Below are 18,057 nucleotides of genomic sequence, written 5' to 3' on the forward strand. Positions count from 1 at the left end.
TCCAATCAAATGTAGTTCATAGACAACTCAATTGAATCAGTAACATCAGAATTGTAAAGCCAGCTAGGGTGAAGCATGCATAAAGTACACAAAGAACAATCGAGGAAAGATAAACTCATGGTAAGCTTACATTAAACTAGCTATTATCTACAAGAAGAAGCAATGCATTGTCACACGTAGAAAATTTACATAAACAAATGAAAGGCAGGTTAAATATGGGGGAAAGTGCGAGTGATGTCAGGGAACCAGCATCTCCATTCCAAAGCATTCAACACTGTATAAAGAACTTCAAAACTGATTACAGCTTTTTCCATAGCAACATCGATTTCATTCACATTGACTCCAATAAAGATCAAGTTCAGATCATCCAGAAAACTGCCCCTTGTCATTCCACTGATTAGCTCAGCACATGATAGCCTTACACGCTATATAAGGAAATTAGAAGTTCTAGAAAAAGATAGCCACCGCCCAACCCTGTTTTAAAAAATAAGGGACTGGACTCAAAACAATGATAATAGCCAAGCTTTCAGACCCAGACCCAGCTATTCGAGATCAACAATATGTCAAAAGAAGTGGCAAATTCCAGATTCAAAAGAGTAAGGAATGATTTCATAATGCAGTGTTTACATGTTACCGTATGTCAAGACTTTGTCAGGCAGAAGCTTATTAGAATGATTCAGCTTGTTGGAACTGGAGGCTTGCCAAATCCTGCATTGCAGGGTCTAACAGAACCACACAGTCCATCTGAAACTCTAACTGATACTCTCATGATACAAGGCATCCAAAAGAATAGAGCAAACTTACAACAAAAGAATATATCAGGGTCAAAAAGAAAATTGACGTATTTCACGTCAATGTTGACTCTAACCAGTCTGAAATGTACTCATAGGACACGAACGTCACAGCAGCAGCTGGAGCAGATTTTACTAGAGAAGGGAAGATGCCTTTGTAAAGGCCAGCCCACCCCTCCTTCACCACAATCTCTTTCAGGGCATGGTACATGTTCTTATAGGTTTCGCTCTCAATCCTAGCCCCATACTTCGGGTGTCGTTGTAATCCCTCAATCTGCAGTGTCATGAAGAAAGACAAATGTAGCATAAAATCATATAAGCAACACAGAAAAATATAAGAAATACAAACATTATGCATCAACAAAAGTATCAGATACATTCAGTTGTCCAGTTGATAATACACATCAGGAAAATTAATGCCTAGCCAAGCCTAGTAAAAGAGCTTGACAGCAGATGTCAGGATAGCATCCACTCTGTAAAGTTATGAAGGGCACCAAAGAAAACAGAAGGGCCTGACCAGTGTTTAGTGTTTACTGGTTAAATATTTAAACAATATCTCTTAACATGAGAGTTGTCAATATTGTGAACTTTGAATTTAATGGTTAATTGGCACAAAACTTAAACCAGATAGGTCAACATCAGTATCCTCAGTTAAAGGCACCACTATGGATCTTCACATTTTGACAAGACTAATAGATGAATGTGTGACTTATATGTAAGTTAGTGAACCCACAAAAGGAATAAACAATGTATTATACCAAGGACATATCCAACATTATCTTCATTCAATATTTAAGATACTTGTGAACTGAGAAAATTTTTAATTATATGCATGCATAAAGTAGTCCTAAGAGAAAGATGTCATGACACAAGTACTCTTTGGTTGTAATACTTTGTAAAATTTACATGAACGGAAGGATCCTCTTTAGGACATAATATGGGTTACCTGGAACCTCTTCTTTACAACATCAAGAGGGTGGCACACAGACTTAGCAAATGCTCCGGCTGTAACCCCACAGAGAAATAGCTGGAAGCTTGAGATAGACTCGTCTTGCCTAATTGCACTAAGATCAGACAACCTGCGCCTATTCCATTCCTGCAAGGACAAATTCAACTAAATATTGGTAAACAATCCAATCTACAAATATATGGCATAATAGTATGAATAAAAATACCACTATTACTTTTGATACAAAAAACAACGATGGCCGTGCCAGTGGCGTATTAGCACATGACACGAGGGGTGCCTCGCGGCACCCCTCCTAATAGCTTCGCAGTTCACCGCTCGCAACCCCCACCAGTCGGGTGCCCTAGCCTAAAGAGAAAGAAAGGTAGAGAGAGAGAGAGAGAGAGAGAGGGGGGGGTCGGACCGGTTGATTAAAAGCATAAGTTGTGAGTGGCAGATCTCTCTCTTAACCTTTCTTCCTCCTTAGGCTAGGGCACCTGATTTGGGTGGTGGTGGGGGGCAAGCGGCAGGAGCTTGGACGGCAGCGAGTGGCGATGGCGACTCGGCAAGCGATGAAGAGTAAAAATGAGTCATCCCTTATCTCTCTCTCTCTCTCTCTCTCTCTCTCTCTCTCTTAGGGCACAGTTCATGCCTGTGGCACGATCATACTTGATGAAAAGAAAATAATGGTGTAGATCTTGCAACAGCTGACCATATTGCAGGTTTTCTCATTACTTATTTCAAGGATGGACACTGAAGCCCATAATTAAATATTAAATATTAAATTACTCCAAATTTGATAAGACAGTAGTCTATATAGCTCAGAGCATCTGAATTATACTTCCATTTTTCAGTATATGGTCACAGGAAACGTACTACTGGATCCTGATTAATATCTTTGACATTTGGTAATCATACATTTAAATAATGAAAGACATAACAGGGCTGACACAGAAATATTGATTGAAGATGTTAAGTCATTGACAATTCTAAGTATGGAGAAGAAAATATAGTGGATAAGTATATCTGTTTACAGCCACCAGCATTACTGAGAATGATATTCAAGACTACAAAATCAAAGATAATTATGTCTGATCACAGATTGCAAGGAACATAAAAAATGACCAGCTAAAGATGTGCATGAAGCCTCATTGGAACACGCAGCAAGTTCCAGTTGTATGGTATACAATGGAGATTCAAGTGCTTTTTCATATATACACTATGTCCAGTTGCACTGGAAGATGGCTGGAGTTAACATTGACCAAATAAGCTTAAAAGCAGAGTTACATCAAATTGCATGATATATGGAGCATCTCGTCAAAAACGTATAACCTTGTTAAACATGATGCAAAGCAAGAGAAAGACAAGTGTGACCACTAAAATTAGTAAGCATTGGGTTTTATTGATTTCACGGTAAGGCAACGACAGATGCACTTTACATTGTAACCAGTTGCATTTCTCATTAAAGATCATCATCAACTTTCAAGGATAGCAAAACTAACAAGGATATAAGTTCCAGATATACCATCATCCATCGCTTTAACGTGTCGTATGAACCAAATTGCAAACCAGCATAAGGAACGATTTCAACAAGTGTTGGTGACAGCCCATAATATAACCCTTGAATACCACGGGTATTAATAATGTCAATGAATGCCGATCTCATGGTGGGATATACCTATATAAAAAAGAGCCACATTGTCAAAACCAGGTCTCTTCATTCATCAAGTTCATTTCAAACCTTTTTCCTCTCTCTCCATTATGATACATTATAATGATATATTGGTATTCAATAGTGGAGAAACATTTTGATGATGCTTTATACCAATATAATGATACACAAACCATTTCAGCAGGTTCTTCTATACTATAAAGAAATTCATATATTTCATCAAAACAAGAGCTATTTGCACAAAGTAGATGTAGACAAGCTTTTGATATTCAAGAAAATGTTTCTAGTTTCTACAATAGAATTCACGCACAAATAAACACCTAGCTAGAACTCCTAACTGAGGTTAAGATATCAAGGTCAAACCTTGAAACTTAGTGAACATATACAACCGTAGGATCAAATCAAGTTCGACAGTATGAGCGACAAGGTTTCAATATGAAGATTATTCTCATCAAATGACAACTCGTAATGAATGAAAGCAATTAGCAACTTAATCATTATTCCGGAGCAGACAACAAGAAAAGAAAAATTAGTACATACTTTTGGTTCACCCTGTGATGCTAAAATGGTCCGTAAAAGATCAAAGGGATATGATCCTAATGTTGCTGCACATCCTGCTAATGCTCCACTTACGTAAGATAAATAAGGACTCAGGTGCAGATGATCCTCTGGAAAGGAGCAATAATAGATAAGCATGTTGAGTAGGAATAAGCGAAAAACAGTAGAGGGTTAGAAACTAAAAGTCAAGGAAAGGGATGACATACAAGGCATTTCCCATACCTGTCTTGGATGAACCAGCCGCAAAAGTTTTAAACTTGTGTAAAACTGTGAACTGAATAGCAGTGTAAGGCATGTACATGAGTAGAGCAGGAACATTTCCTCTCCAAAAACCCTGGATAGATAAAAACTTCAAAGAGTTACCACAATTTTTATTCCACTACTCCTATAATTATCTTTCGATGGTTTTTGTGTGAAAAACTAAAGGAAACACAAATAAAACAAATGAAAATAAGTAATTAAGCAGATAAAATGGCAGGATGACTAGAAGCTACATGCTAATATAAGCAACCATAGTAGAATTACAGGACAAAACAATGTTACTCGTTAAGTACCAAGAATCCTAATAAAATAACAAAAGTATATTCAGGTGAAAATACAAATCATATAGCTAATTAGAGCAAAAGAACAAAAACAGAAGAAAAGGCAATAAAATGAGAAGTGTGTATACATAAATAGATAGAGAGAGAGAGAGAGAGAGAGAGAGAGATTAAAGTTCCTGAGGTTACATTTCTCTGAAGTTTTCCTTTGTCTACAACAGCTCCTCCCCTCATCCAGATAGTCACTCATCAGTTTAAACACCAAAAGCATGGAGGGATAAACTAAATGAAGTCTAAAAAACTTATACAGGAACCTACCAGATTAAAAAGAAGGTACCCATAAATTGGCTGGACTAGCTGGCATATAGAGAAATTTTATCAGGCTACCTAAGAGACACTGGCATGCTTTCTAGAAATAACTCTAGGCTTAGATAGTTCTAACTTCTAAATGCCCAATAACACCTCAGTAAGTTCTATATGTAGTGGGAAACGTAACAATAGCAGCATGGTTAAGCCTTAGCTTCCTCCTACAAACAAGCAACTACCATCTTTTTTTATAGAATATGAGAGAGCAAGTTGTTTTTACTTTTTCATTTTCAGTATAAGCCACTTCTACCAATATAACATGGGCAGGATTTATTAGAAACTTCTATTATCAACCTAAAAAATTAAAAAAAGGAGCTAATCCAAGGAAGGTAGAGAGTAAACAATAAAATTGGTCCGAAGAGAGATACCGGCAAACCTTCCTCTCGGAAAATATCTCTGCTTGCTTGCAAGATTCCAGTATATTTTGACGGTGCATACAACTCCCTTTGGAGAACAGCCCATGAAGATGTAGGCTCCAGTTGAACCTGCAAGGAATCAGCAAAACAACTCTTTATTTCCCCCGCTATTTATTAGGCCATGAAAGCTCGAAGATATATATAACTCAAAAAAGGTTCACGATAAATCTCAAGCGTGTCCAAAGGAACTAGTGAACAAAAATAGTAGGTCATTTAAAGACATAACATTGGCATTTACTGGCCGTGATTTTACGGCTGTGCTAGAACTAAGTAAAAGAAGAAAGAAAGCATAGAATGCTCCAATCTCCAAATAAGCCAAATAAGCAGGGTTCAGTTTGTACAATTACAAAGAGGAGTGTTCAAAAATCGAATTCTATGTTAACATAATGTATCCCACGTATCCCATGAGCTACGATCAAGATAAAATCTATGTTACGAATAATGTTCTGCCACATTCAGTACCCTGCTTAAACCTACATCAATCGAACCGAGTGCCTACTCCACCTCTTCTTCCACATAGTTAAAAAAAGATCAAACGAAACAAAAGAATAGAATCATTAACGACATGTAAATCCAAATCGCAAACCTGAAACCTAATCTTGATCACATCCAACGGCGACGTGACCGTCCGAGAGATCCCTCCAGCGATCGCTCCCGCCAAAGAATCGATGAACGCCCGTTTTAGCTGCCCGGGCTCTTCCATCCGCGTCAGATCCCGAGATTGGAGTACTGTCTTCTAGGTTTTCTGGTAGGGGAAATCGAGAGAAGCGGTAGAAGAGAACGCTATGCTTCGACAAGTCGCTATCTATTAGCTATAAGGGCGAGTTGAAGGATAGATGGAGATGAGCGGGAATTTGACGAGAAGAGAAGAGACGCCGACATTGGAATTTGGAAGATGGAAGAGGCGGAGATAGAGGCGTTTACGAAGGAGAGGACCGCTTCTTGCCTTTTTCTTTTTCTTTTTTTTTTTCTTTTTTTTTACTTTTCTGGATTTTAAATTTATTTATTTATTTCGTTTATCTTTCTACATGGTCTTTGTTTTTTGCGTCTAGACCCCTCCATATCCCCCTATTTGCAAATATACTCCTAACTCCATATTTAAATACAGGTATTCTTACATAGTTGCCCTTAGACCTTTTGAAACTCACAAATATCGCTAAATTCTTCAGAATTTCGTAAATTGCCATCGAAATAATTATACTATTTCTTAGTTAAATTTAATAATAAAAATTAATCAATCACAATTAAAATTGAACTTAAATGAAAATTTCTATTTTTTACCCTTATATTATTGCATAAAATAACTCATAAACTATCAAATATTATAGTACAACTAAACTATCTTTTTTTATTCAAAATAAAAAAATATTGATAAATATCTTATATTTTAAACTTCAAGAAAGAAGAAGAGTTATATAGCTATCTAATATGTTTTTTTTAACATTAACAATAACTAATATTTTACTATAATAATAATAATAATAATAATAATAAAGGATAATTATAATATTTTAAAAGTTTACATAAAAACCTTAAATATACTTGCTTGTGAACTTATACCTCCCAGCTTACTCGTTCGATAGCTAATTTTTAAGACTTTTTTTTAAAATAAAAATACCTACTTGGCAAGTTTATATATTGTAATTTTCTTTCCCTGTGAGATCCTACTAATTTATTAGCATTTAAATTTGGAACGGTATAAAGTAGCCAGAATAAATTTGTGTAAACCAACATAACATGCAACAAATTTCTTACTTTATTTTATATATAAAGTTATCTCTTTGCGTATTTTTCGTGCTTTATCCAAGGCAGGTGGTTGATGACTCGGACCTCTGACAATGGATGTTATCGTTGACACGGAAGTTAAAGTTTTGACTATATTTAAATTTTCACACTAATACCCTTCGAACTGTTGTCTATGTTTATATACATTCACATAGAAAAATTCTCACCCCATATTAAAATAAAATATTAAACAATCAATTTACCATCAGTTTTATTTTTTTTCCCTCTAAAACAAGTACAATATATATATATATATATATATATATAACGCTTTAATTACGGTACTGGCAGATTTAGCTCTTTAGTTTTTAAAATTATAGAGTATATAAAATATACACTTTAATTTTGTTAATGTATGCATTTAAAATTCTAAATGTATACTTTTACTAAGAGGTAAATGTGCAAAAGAGCGCAAATTTATTATTTCAAAACTAAAGAGTTTTTTATGCAATATCCCTAATATAAAATAATATTTAACTTTATACTTATATAATACTTTTTAATAAAAAATACTAAATTACTAAGAAAACAGGTATTTCGAAAGTTTTCATAAATGAGTCGGTATGACATGAAAATAAGTCTTTGTGAAAATGAACGGTTTTTGGCGTTTTTGCAATGCAATGCAATGATTGATATCACTGTCCTACATATATACTATTTTTTTTCCAGGAAAAGAAATGCAGCAGAGAGAGAGAGAGAGAGAGAGAGAGAGAGAGAGAGAGAGTAAATATCGAAGTCTGGTTGGGGCATATCCCCAAATCCCTTCTCCCTACCTATAGAAGTTGGCCACATTACTTTAATAAACTTCCGTTTCGCTTAACTGCGGTAACTAATTAAGACGCCCCTCATGCACAAATTAAAATATTTAACACAAATAACCTAAGGGATATATTAAAATCCAGTCTTATATTCCAGCATTTATCTAGTATTTAACATTAACAACAAACTGTTTGATCTCTAATTGGAGCCTATTTTGCAATCATCATTATAAGACCATAAGTACTCAAGTTCTAGCTTGACATATACAACATATTGTTTAATTTCACTGTAATGCCGACATCAGTTATCACAAACTGCCATCATATGCTACCGCAGTGTTTTCTCAAGGCCATTGACATGCTTAAAGTATACATCCAGAGATTATGATAAGACATGTATACATATGTGGACTTGATATTTTGTGACAATATCAATGCATTTCACAATAAAGTTCAACATCAGAGTTGAGTTGTCATTGGTGCTCCTACTCACCTATTTGCGGTGAAGGCAGGATGTTAGACATATTTTCCTTTGAGAAAAGACTGGGTGAGGTAGGCTCCGTGGTTGTAATTGAGAGGGAACCAATCCTGAGTTGTTGCTAATATGAATTGCAAGCAATAATGTTTCAATAGCAGTTGCACCATTTTTGTTAACCCCAATGTTTCACCAATTGTTCACTCTTACCATAATCACTTCCCAGTGAGAAACTCCACTCCTGAGATGCTCTAGCATTGCCATTCACAGTAGGGCTCATCTTCTGAATTGATGCCTTCAAAATAGATTTTTAGGGGGGATTGATTGCTGCGGCATATCTAATTGAAGCAAAGATGAAGTCCTCATCTGGTTCAGAAAATTATCACTACCCCATTCAGTTCCAAGTTTGAATAGATGCAAATTAATAGATAATCAAAAGCAAACGAGTTGTTGACAAATACCTAGTGGCTCCTTCGCATATGAGTTGCACTTATTCAGATAGTATGTCACTTTATTTGATAATGATACCATCCACAGGAGGCGTTGTTGTCTGCATTAGTTTCTTCAAAATAGATTTTAGCAAGACTGAATGCTGCTGCGTTTCAAATCGAACAGTTCTCATCCGGTTCCAAGAATTATTTTCACATCTTTTGGTTCAAGTTTAAATGGATGTACATCAACAAAGTTCTGGTAGCTCCTTAACAGAGATGATGTACCTTCACGATTCAAGATACTTTATAGCTGAATAAACTTCAAAAAGAAAGAGAGAAAATGAAAGGCAAAAGATATATAACAAAAATATCATTAGCTGAACAAGAGGTGAAAATTTTAGTTGTTGTGCTAATAATTCATGTGGGTATGTACTAATAAATATTTCTGTATTATTCAAATCATGCAGACCAAATCCTCACAATGCGGAAAGAATGGTACCGATTGAAAGAGTAAGTTAAATTTGTCTACTTTCAACAAACATTTTTAGAGGATTACTATATTGTCTGAAATTAGACAAGGTACATGGATGTCACTTCCTAGTAGTAAAGAGTATATATCTCAAACATAATTGGTAAGTTAGAATAAATTTTTTTTAAATAATACCTACACCCTAACAAGAAACTCGTTTTGCTAGATAAATAGGATACAATTTATTCTAGTAGATGAGCAATTAAAATAACAAAGGATCAAGTGAATGGAAAAAAAAAGGAGGTTGAATTTTGAGAACGATCGAGCTACAGGTCACTGACAGTTCTGAAAGAATGTCATTCAAATTGCACGAATTGGCATGTGCTCCCACCTAGATATAATAAGTAATAACTAAACAAGCCTGGACACTATGTGTCTACCTGCACAACTATGAATTCTCTTGATGCAATGAAACCAGAGGGAGGGTTGGGGTTAAAATTGGAGGCAGAATATCAAACAAGGCGTGCCAAACTGGTTAAACCGATAGCTGACACATTGTTCACAATGCAATCAAGTAGGACCCTCTATCAGAGGTTGTGCACCAAACATGGCTATAAAGCAGATGATGCACCGAATAAACATGGGTTCACATAACAAGGAGAAGAAAAAAGTAGCCAGAAAAAAATGTGGTCAAATTTTTTTTCCTGGCTTCCAGACAATATATGAGGGTCAGAGGTATCAGCCGAAAGGGATACAAAATTCAGAGCTAATTTAATACAGTGTTCTGGAAGAATCCAACGCTATGTATGGAAAGGTAGTCACGTGCATGGTGTGGAAAATTGACCATGGAAGTTCAATTGATCCCCCTTTGATAAGTCATAGTCATATTATTTTCATACACAAAAGTGAAACATGTCCCTTATCAGGCAGCTATAAGCCTCTAAACTATAAGACCCAAAGAAGTCTAATGAAAGTACAAGACTTTGAGGGATCCACAGCCACAGGCAATTGATTGCTGATTTAGGTGACCAAATCTATACTAAATAACTATAAGTCTGTAACAGGTCATAAAGATAGGCTGAGATTGGAAGAGCCAGATTTGTATCCCTTCATTCCTATATTCTAACTCAGAAGAATCATTTATCATAACATTCATGAGAATTTGAGAGATTTAAGTTACCCGTCAAAAAAGTTTCCTGCTTTATCCACTCCTTCAAGATAAACTTTCCCCTTAATTGGAGCAAGTTGGAAGTTCTCCAATCTTTGCAGTTCAAGCTTCTCCACCATCCAAGATGTTGTCCTCTGCAAATTTCTGAGGAAAAAAAAAAGAAAATTAAAAGATGTGTATAAGGAAAGTGAAAGGAAAAAGGTAGAGAAAATTATGAAATGAACAAGAGGTGGCTCTGAAGTTAATAATTAATCTAGCAATGTATAAACAGATATTTATTTATTACTCATTTCCCATAATCCAAATCTCCCTCCAGAGAGAGTTTCTTGTTGACAAAGTGACCTTAATTCACAATGAATATGTTACCTCCCAGCGGACATTTCAGAGGACTGCTCCTTTGATGTGGTGGTTAGAGATAACAGGTTCCAAAGTTGATAAAAGGACATCACAAAGGAAGTAGGCTCGTAGATTCAGAAGGATCGAAATTATCAGGTGTCTGGAATGCTTGTTAGTCATATTCTCCAGAACAAAACAAAGGTTCCAGGATCCTCCCCTCATGCTGTCACAGCTAGTGAATGACTTGCCAGCCCCCACAATAGATCCACCCTTTGAGAAAAACATAGGTGCCTTGGTCTCTGGTACATTCGGTAAGTTCCAAACTCCAGTCTATAAATAAAGCCTGGTTCTTCCAAATGACAATTATATTGAAAAGCCAAGTTTGACGCAGGCCAATGAATCAGCACAAGACCGAGGTGCTGGCAATGCTAAAGGTCCTAGTAAAGAAGAAAGAGAGAAAAGGGCACCTTTTCTGCCAAAAAGCCGGAGAAGCCCAATGACCATGCAAATGTTGGAGAGAGAAGAAAACCTGATTGGAAGGAAGAGCTATCAATAATGAACCAGAAAATAGGACTGATGTTAAGAAATTAGCTAGTAGAAGGCTAGAGAAGGTGAAAAGAATGTGGAAAGAACAAGACAAGGAGACAGATCCAACCTCTTCACCCCCACTGCTTCAGTAAAGCATAGGAAGGTTGATATCAGTAAGAAGAATGAAATATCCACACCACCTTAGCCAGCCAATCCTACTTCTTTGGTCATGAAATTCCCCCCTAACACGAGTCTGCCATCAGTTTCATTCTTGAAGGCAAAGTTTGCACGATCCAGACCACTTGATGTTGACGAAACTCAAGTTTATTAGGACAACAATACCTGCAAAGTTAAGTTCATGTACAAATCCCAAGCACAAACTGCATTATATTATGCTAATACCAATGGCTTCTTTGGCTAAACAAAGCGACTTGTACCCAAAGAGTGTGACTCACCAGCAAAGGGGCCATCAATGATTTGTCATGAAACCAAGCATTCTCTTGCCGTTTGATGATGCGCAGCCATTGGAACCTGGAACCGGAGGAGGTCACTGCAATTCATTGTATCAAGTGAGATCTTGCTATCTGAAGAAGCACCACTCATCTGCTAATGAGCTACCAGAGATTTGTCAGCAGCAAGCTTGCTCTTGCTCGTTTATTAATGTGCAACCATTCAAACCTAGAAACGAAGAAGGTGGAGACAATTCTTGAAACCAGATGAGAACTTCATCTTTGGTTCGACTTGAAATGCAGCAGCATTCAGTTCCACTAAAATCTATTTTGAAGAAACCAATATAGACAACGACTCCTCTTATGGATGGAATCATTAGGTCAAATAAAGTGGCTTTCTATCTAAATAAGTGCAACTCATATGCTAAGGAGCCACCACATATTTGTCAGCAGTAAGTTCAGTTTTTCCTTATCTATCAATGTGCAGCTATTCAAACCTGGCACTGAAGGAGTAGTGACAATTCCCCGAGCTAGATAAGGATTTCATCTTTGCTTCAATCAGATATGCCGCAGCAATCAATCCCCCAAAAATCTATTTTAAAGAAACCAATTCAGACAATGAGCCCTACTGTGAATGGCAATGATAGAGCAATCTCACGAGTGAAATTTTCACTAGGAAGTGATCATGATAAGAGTGAACAATTGGCAAACATTGGGGGTAACAAAAATGCTGCAACTACTATTGCAACATTATCTCTTGTAATTTCTGTTAGCGACAACTCAGAATTGGTTCTCTTTCAGCTGCAACAATAGAGCCTACATCACCCAGTCTCTTCTCAAGAGGTAAATATGCCTAAGATTGCACCTTCACCGCAAATGGCTGAGGGGAGCAGGAGCACCAATGACATCTCAGCTCAGATGTTGAGCCTTCTTATGAAATGCAATGATATTGTCACAAGAATCAAGTCCACCTATGGATAAATGCCTTATTATAATCTCTGAAAGTTTACTTTAAGCATGTCAATCGCTTGGAGGATACGATGTGGTCTGTATAGCATATAGTGACAGTTTGTGATAGCTGATGCTGGCACTGCAGTAAAATTAAACAGTACATAGTATATGTCAAGCTGAAACTTGAGTAGTTATGGTCCCGTAATGATGACTCTGCAAAATAGGCATCAATTAGAGATCAAACAATGTATTGGAAATGTTAACTACATGATAAATGCTGGAATATAAGATGGATCTTAATGTTTCCCTTAGGTTATTTCCATTAGATATTTTAATTTGTGCAGGAGGGGTGTCTAACCAAAAGGTAGGCTCTACAGTTAAGGAAGTCTATTACAATACAACAATTTCTAACTTGTTTAGGTTCAGAGCTGTCTATGCTCAACTGGTTGCATTGCAAGTTTGCAACCATCTATATTATACAATAATTCTGACTATATTCCTAATTTCCTACTGTGGCCTTTGATAACTACTTTGATGCCTGAGCTTTACACAAAGCTGATTTCAATCTAAGGAAGGTACTTGATGCTTGCTCAAGATAAATGTATAATAAACAGGTTTCATCATTGTTTTTGTCAACTACAAGGAATTAAAATAATAACAGGAAACTACAGTAACAAAAATAATTAATCCTTGATTGATTCTATTTCAAGTCCCCCAGTAGTCTAATGCAACCAATAATAGTCACTAGACATAGTGTTTATAAACACCATATAACCATAAATTGAAAATCTTAAAGTAAGATAAGGACAAAACTTAGTGAATATGCCACCACTATTTCATGCCATCTGGTTTCTGCATTAATCAGCAGGTATTCACTGCAAAAATGATGAGACAACTAACAAAACCAAACTTTTACTGCTGTGATCAGGTTGAATAATTAAATCAGCCTGTGAAATTTAGAGGCACTATTGCTTGCATAGTGGTCTCAGTATAAAAATTGTATACAGAATGAGTACCTATCAATTGCAGTCCGCACAGAGGTAGACTTAGAGCTTCTCTTTTGTTGTCCAAGATCTGCAAAACAAATGGAGACTTTGATGCTGAGATTTGATACAATTGGCTATAGGATGTAGAAATCTGTGCACAGGCAAAAAAAGAAAAGATTGGAAGAATCAATTCCTCATGATTTAAAAATGTAGTAACCAGAGCACACACCCACAAAAGCTTGGCAGCAAAAGGAAAAAAGAAAAGGTACAGAAATTGTTCATAGTATTCTCTAAAATGATGGTATCACAAATAGGAGATTATTTTCTCAGGAAATTGTTGGCACATTTGATTCTCTATATGTATTCATCATTTGAATAGGCAGGGAACTTCCTGATCAACAATACCTGATGGGAGATTAAAGTCATGCATAAGAAATCTCCTAGTGATTGTGTGATCAACAATACCTGATGGGAGTCCACATGCAAACAAGGAAATAAGATTCTTATAATGATCCAATTGGTTGATAATAAACTAATTGTAACAGGTCATCAAGATAGTCTATGACTGGCCGAACTAGCTCTCTCTCCATCCTTAGTCCAAAAGATTCAATCTATTTTATCAATCATGAGAATTTCAGGGATTCAGTGTACCTGCAAGTAGAAGCTTTCCTTCTTCACTCATTTCTTTATGATGACAACTTCTATTCCTTTTCTTCCTTAATGAGATCATTTAGGAAGTTCTTCAAATTATTTCCAACAATCGGGTTGCAGATTCTTCATGATCCAAGATACTTTCTTGCTGAAAAATTTTCAGAAAGAAAGAAAGAGAGAAAAGGATAAGGTAAAAGTAAGACAAAAATGTAAACGTTTTAATCAAGTTACTTTTGCAAGCTATCTTACATGATGAAGAAGTGTACATATGAGTTAGAAAGGAAAGCACTATAAAAAAGGCTACTAACTACTTGGTTTAAACTGCCAAAAGAGGCTTTTGTCATTTGTAGTGGAGATTACAAGTAATCTTTTTCATAAAGGTTAAGGTTATGTTCCATCTGAACAGATAAAACATCCATTCAAATTGAAACCCATCACTTACAAAGAAGAATACTCGTGAGCTGCAAAACAATTTGAGGCAAAAGAAGAGGAAAAAAGAAATCCAATCACTGGTCAAAAAATTATAGAACTTCGTGCAAGTAAGGTGAGAAAAAGTTATTTTTACCACTTTTACAGTAATATCAGCAAAATAAGTTCACCAATTATGGGTACACCATCAAAACAAGATTAGGGATGTTAAAGTAGTAATTAATTACCACAATGAAGGTGCCACTACCCATCCTTGGCATTGCTTAGTAAAGCACATGATGTTCCATAGTGAAAAACCACAAATAACACGTATACAAGCCCAAAATTGAAGAAAATAAGAATTTTCAAAAACGGAAACTACAAAAGAAGGAACTATAAAAGATACTAAGAAAAAGTAAATGTAGAAGTAAGATAAAAAAGTAAAGATAAGACAAGAAAAAAATAACAATAATGAAAGAGAAAAAAGGAGTAAAATTGAGAAAGAATAGGAAGAATTGTTGGGTTGTGCCAAAAGCCAAGGACCATAATATAGAAAGAAGCTGCTACCATATGAAAGTTATTATTAGCGAGTGGAGGTATTCAACTCTCTCCAAGTTGTGGCTCTCATTGCACTAACAACTATATGGAGACAGAATGGTCTCACATTGTCTAAGTTTCTTGAGCGGGTACAACCATATTAAATAATGTGGTATAGGAAAGCATTTCTCTTTTGAAACCAAATCAACCATAACCTTACTACATTCAAAAAAATGATGATAGGAGGTTCATATTTCTAATAGAAGAATTATTAAATGTCTCAAAAACTATGTAGGATGGCGCATGCATGGCCAACCGAAATTAAAGCATAACGTAGAACACATAAGGGCTTAAGATCTTAAGAATTTTCTTGCTAACTTATTCTCTATTTCTTATATGCAAACAAGATCTCCTGACAAAGATCTTACGAGATTTCAAAATCCAATTTGGTAACAAAGTCTATGTCATTGAACTAGGGGCATAAAGAAGTCAGCTCGAGTGAGCTGAGCCAAGACTCTCTTGGCTCAAAAGTGCAGAAACCACCACACAAGCTCAGCTTGGGCTAGAGACACATTCAGACCAGAGCAACCCGTTCTGATATCAAGCCAACTCATAATCAGCTCATTTAATAAATATGCAAGCTTGGAACTAGCTGCAAATGAGTCAAGGGCTCAAGATCGAGCAGCTTGCATGCCAATGATCATATTTGATGCTCCTAAGTTATTTTGTATCCTAAGTCCCCAACGTAGTAACATGACCCTTAACATAGGATGAGCATGCCAAACCTAAAATTGAATTGCAACTCACAAATTTACACTTGGAGAGGGAACTCTCAAAATTAGTAATGTATCTCTATTAAATTTACTCTTGGAAATGATTTAAATACTATCTTGAATAACTCCTACTGGAAGTTCCTTAATCAAACCTCCTTCTTTGTATGCTTCCTTGATCAGCATTATTACCATAGTCTCTCAAATGAGAGCACTTAGTTATCAGGATTCTCGCAATCTAGTTATTACTAGAATTTGTCGTGTTGCAACGACCAACGGTCATCCATGGACTAATAAATAACTGGATGACATGTAAATAACATTTATAGATGATGGATCATAAGAAATCCCAATTGGATTCCCAGTAAAGTAATGCTCAATACTTATTACACTCTAGATCTTGCATGTCACAAACGTCATGATCTAGGACGCCATAGTCTCAAAGAAATTTCTTCAGATTCTAGATCAAGAATTCTTGGACGATCGGCACAGTTGAACCTTCCAAACTACCAAAGCAACCACTTATTTCTAAGGATAACACTATCTGATCAATGCAATCTGATCATTACTAGGATTTGTCGTATTGTAACGACAAACGGTAATCCGCCGCCAACTTCTAAATACCATTTATAGATAATGGATCATAAGCAAAATAAGTCCCAACTGGATTTCCAGTGAAATCAGTAAGGCTCGGCACATCTTAACTCTCTACATCGTTGCATGTCGTAAACCTCATGATCTAGGACGCCATTCTTCTCAAGTAAATCTCTTCAGATGGCTAGATCAAGATTTCTTGCACAATCCACCTAGCTGAAACTTCCGAACTACCAGGAACATACTACCGTGTGACTCACAAACAATCGAGATCGTCGTCTTCATGGCTAGATCCATAATAAAAGAGCAACGAGATCACTACATCTTTTCAAATCGGTGTTGTCGATCTTTTGTTTGCAAAATATCCGAGACCGCTAGCTACCTATGAGGTGATCTACAATATTTTGCAAACAATTCATCGACGACACCGATTTCAACACATCTGTTGACCAAAAGCAAAGAATTATTGTAAAGATCGAACAAAAAAAGGAAAAATAAAAAAAAATAAAGAGGAACTACCCACCCTTACTATGCAATCGATACTAGAAGAGAACGCGATCCACCGGGGACGAGGCTAATGGAGAGACCGGAAGAGATGAAGAGCCGTTCCTGACGCGTGAAAAGGAGGAGGAACACTCTTTCAGGCAGCCTCGGTTGGATCAGACGGGGAGGAAGAAGAGTTGGTGCTCCTCCTCAGAGCCGTTTCTGACGCGAAAAAAAGAGAGGAGGGGGGGGTCTCTTTTATAGTTAAAAAAATACCTTTTTTATTTAATATTATTTTAACAAAATTCATATATTTTAAATATAAATTTTAGATTATAACGGCCAACCTCACTGTCACTACTAAGGCTTTCCGTTTTTTCTTTCAAGTACTTATCTAAAACTTTATAAATATTTTAAATTGCACCCAAAAATTTTTATTGTATTATAAATACCCAAAATTATGTGGGAAGAAATTGGCAATATATTAAAATTTAAATTATAAGAGGATAATTGTAAAATTATAATTAAATTTCCATTATAATCAGGATATACATCATCGCCGAGAAAGGAAAGTGTCGGAAGGCCAAGTCCAACTCGGCTCAATTTGAACAGAGCTCAAACCGAGCCAGAATTGCTCGTGTTTTTTTTTTAAAAAGAAATATTACGTTAAAGATGGAAACGTGAAAATTGCACCATGTTACAGTTGTTTTTTGGGGTGGTGTTTTTGGAATGTTATGATTGCCACGTCAGTCAGTGGATCTGACACATTCTTGTTGCCATTGGTGTTTTGAGTGCTCTTAAATAGATACTGCCACGTCAGTCAGTGGCATCTGTCACATTCTTGTTGCCATTGGCGTTAGGAGGGGTCTTAAATACATCCGGCGTATGAAGACAACCAACCTCTTCCTGCACAAATGAACCGTCGCGATGCCAAGTGTTCAAGCCATCCTCGTGGACTTCGCCTACGTTACGAAGTGTGTATCCTGTGCC

The 18,057-nt window shown here is 36.3% G+C and overlaps 1 protein-coding gene and 1 long non-coding RNA gene across 8 annotated transcripts; both read right to left on the bottom strand.

Moving 5' to 3' along the window:
• Nucleotides 1-561: 561 nt before the first annotated feature.
• On the bottom strand, nt 562-6,276 carry LOC140782921 (mitochondrial thiamine diphosphate carrier 2-like). Of its 2 annotated transcripts, none has more exons than XM_073129802.1 (7): nt 5,875-6,276; nt 5,241-5,357; nt 4,190-4,301; nt 3,950-4,077; nt 3,263-3,415; nt 1,738-1,887; nt 562-1,065 (listed from the first exon to the last, which is right to left on the bottom strand). In XM_073129802.1, the coding sequence occupies exons 1-7, from the start codon at nt 5,989-5,991 to the stop codon at nt 847-849; spliced, it is 996 nt and encodes a 331-aa protein (XP_072985903.1). In that variant the 5' UTR covers nt 5,992-6,276; the 3' UTR covers nt 562-846. The 2 variants fall into 2 exon arrangements, with proteins under 2 accessions (XP_072985903.1, XP_072985904.1); XM_073129803.1 differs by having other exon boundaries at nt 5,249-5,357; nt 5,875-6,247.
• Nucleotides 6,277-7,962: 1,686 nt separating this feature from the next.
• Nucleotides 7,963-17,296, bottom strand: LOC140780873 (uncharacterized). Of its 6 annotated transcripts, none has more exons than XR_012107589.1 (10): nt 17,108-17,296; nt 14,276-14,423; nt 13,655-13,712; nt 11,694-12,851; nt 11,366-11,580; nt 11,178-11,239; nt 10,741-11,053; nt 10,387-10,518; nt 8,768-9,022; nt 7,963-8,672 (listed from the first exon to the last, which is right to left on the bottom strand). It is a non-coding gene; the product is annotated as an uncharacterized lncRNA (long non-coding RNA). The 6 variants fall into 6 exon arrangements; XR_012107587.1 differs by adding an exon at nt 14,030-14,089 and having other exon boundaries at nt 10,741-11,239; XR_012107585.1 differs by having other exon boundaries at nt 10,741-11,239.
• Nucleotides 17,297-18,057: the final 761 nt, after the last annotated feature.

The sequence above is a fragment of the Typha latifolia genome, chromosome 2, assembly GCF_019914945.1.
Source record: "Typha latifolia isolate L0001 chromosome 2, TyphaL0001v2, whole genome shotgun sequence".
In the NCBI taxonomy this organism is placed as follows: domain Eukaryota; kingdom Viridiplantae; phylum Streptophyta; class Magnoliopsida; order Poales; family Typhaceae; genus Typha; species Typha latifolia.

Bases quoted from the DNA above. Each gene is read 5' to 3' on its own strand.
- LOC140782921 (XM_073129802.1), bottom strand. From the start codon at position 5,991: ATGGAAGAGCCCGGGCAGCTAAAACGGGCGTTCATCGATTCTTTGGCG. The intron at 4,302-5,240 runs GTATCTCTCTTC...TTATCTATCCAG, and splicing joins TCCGAGAGGAAGGTTTGCCG to GGTTTTTGGAGAGGAAATGT. The intron at 1,066-1,737 runs GTAACCCATATT...ATGACACTGCAG, and splicing joins TTGTAAAGAAGAGGTTCCAG to ATTGAGGGATTACAACGACA.